This window comes from Poecilia reticulata, linkage group LG7 (genome assembly GCF_000633615.1).
Source record: "Poecilia reticulata strain Guanapo linkage group LG7, Guppy_female_1.0+MT, whole genome shotgun sequence".
In the NCBI taxonomy this organism is placed as follows: Eukaryota; Metazoa; Chordata; class Actinopteri; order Cyprinodontiformes; family Poeciliidae; genus Poecilia; species Poecilia reticulata.
The window spans coordinates 30,306,924-30,309,198 of NC_024337.1; the positions used below are offsets into that span (position 1 = coordinate 30,306,924).

The 2,275-nt window shown below is 38.2% G+C and overlaps 1 protein-coding gene across 1 annotated transcript in view; it reads right to left on the reverse strand.

Annotated features, from left to right (window-relative positions):
- The window catches only part of vps13d (vacuolar protein sorting 13 homolog D), a 51,756-nt gene that overhangs the window by 18,965 nt on the left and 30,516 nt on the right, over window positions 1-2,275 (reverse strand). The window contains exons 39-40 of the mRNA XM_017305659.1: window positions 1,967-2,041; window positions 33-135 (exon numbers count right to left, since the gene is read on the reverse strand). Of these exons, the coding sequence (XP_017161148.1) occupies window positions 33-135; window positions 1,967-2,041 (178 nt within the window). The remainder of the gene's footprint in view (window positions 1-32; window positions 136-1,966; window positions 2,042-2,275) is intronic.

Here is a 2,275-nt window from a genome sequence, read left to right on the forward strand (position 1 = left end):
TGTGATTGGTGCTGCGCTGTGATTGGACGTACCTTGTGGGGGTTGTGGTCGACGTGGCGAACCACATGGTGCAGCCTGTGTGGTTTCGGAGTGCGAATGGGACAAACGGCTGCCTCCTCTTTGATATCTTCACATCTTTGGAGAAAACAAACGAACCTCAGAGAGAGCAACCTTTTCTGCCATTTATGTCAAACATTTACAGACTTATGACAAAATATAMTTATATGAAGTGTAAGGTGTCAAAGTAAAATAAACAACCAACTTTAACCGTTATAACAACAAAATATCTGAGTGTGCCAACAGAAAAAAGCTGCAACTAACGATTATTTTAGTAACTGATTAATCGATTATTCAGATACAAAAATTTGCCCTTTCTGCAGATTTTTCAACCACTCAGGCTTATTTTATTCAACATTACATTTAAAAAAGTAAATAAAAGGTAGACATTTTATTCCCTAAAATCGAATAACAGCGTTCCTTTAGCTTGATCATGTGAAAAGCTCACATATTTCTGTTGGTCTTTGCATCTTTACAGCGTAGAGCTCATCTCCAGATTATTATTTTTATATTAATAATTAGATAGCAACAGCTGCTTCATATGAGCTTTTCTTTACAGATTTGGAACCAGGTGAAGYTAAAACTATGTAACTTATTTACAGACAAGGAAGGTTTTTCATCTGAAATGCAAAATGTTTATATTTTGGACAGTTTGGCTTAATTACTGATTTGACTGTGTTGTCCTTTCAGCATATGGTCTTTTTTAGGATCCGTCTACTCCAGTTGAKGATTGATTGATTACTAAATGAGTTGGTTTCAATAACATATTAATTAATTGGATTAATTGCTTCAGCCCTACAGCAGAGGCATTAATCATTTACATGCTACTGGACCGTGAAAARCGCTTCAGAGAGAACATGAAGAACGTAGATGAAGAGCACAGGATAGAGGGGAACCGGCAGYGTTGGTGGAGGAAAACATGGCTGCAAAGGAGGCAGAAACGGTCAGAATGTTCTGCAAAATCTTAAAAACGCTGAATATTTATCTCTGCAGCTCATAACTACAGCTAAGGCTGTGCTGACCAAACGGAAACATCCAAACATGACCAGGTGGTTTCCTTAAGAGTCCGTCATTCCTTACTGCCGTTTCCTTCTCTGACGCTGTTTCCACTGGACATAAATTGGCACAAATGGACATTTAGGAAATACATTTGGGAACACACCAATGTAGAAAAATAATAATAATAAGTTTTTACGCTTTGGGAGTTGTGTTTTTTTTTTGTTTTTCTAAATCGGTTTCTTCGGACAAACTGCAATGGAAACACTTTTTTAAAATCACATGAGTCACATGATCAACAAGCGGATGCTGCTACTGGAGCAAACCAGTACCAGTACGCACCAGTAGGACCAGGCATGTGTTTTAATTCATTATTGCATGAACAAACTTATTCACGTGTGATTTTAATCACATTTAATGAAAACACAGCAAAGTTTTGCATTGGAAATGCAGCTACTACATCCACAAAACACACAATCTTACCTAGAAGCTTTGGTCCAGTTTATAGTGCAAACATCTTAATACRCYTGATACRAGACAAACTAACTTAAAAATWAMTTTTWRSMAMMWTTWARRMYYMAWWAWTYCYTMWWWTKRRRAAAAAACCTAYCAGATATAAGTGAAATAATCTGCTAGTATTTTTAGATCAATATTAAGGAATTATTGATTTAAAACCAGCTCCTATTTCTTGCTGAAAARTTACTTGTTCGTTAGTTTTGCCTTATTTCAAGTGTTCTAAGATATGTGCACCAAAAMCTCAACAAAATACTTTGTAAGATTTTGTGCAGACAAAGTATTATTTATCTGACGCAGTCCTAATTTTTCCTCATGCAGACGAAAAGTTTCCTATGTGCTGAATCCTTCAGGTGGTTTAATGATTGCTGAAGGTGAGAGGGCTGAATCTGACTGGTACCTCTGGAGGGAGTCTGCTGCTCGAGGCTCGTCAGGCTGGCTGTGCTCCTAGCTCTAAGGTGAGTCAGAGGCGCACCTGAGCGCAGAGAGAGACACGGTTACAGCAAACAGAGACACAGAGAGAGACATAGAGAGACAGGGACACAGACAGACAGAGAGGGACAGAGGAAACAGAGACAAACAGGAAACAGAGAGGAAACAAAGGAAACAGCAGAGAGACAGAGGAAACAGAGAGACAAAGAGGAAACATAGAGAGACAAAGGAAACAGAGACAGAGAAGAAACAGAGAGACAAACAGGAAACAGAGAGA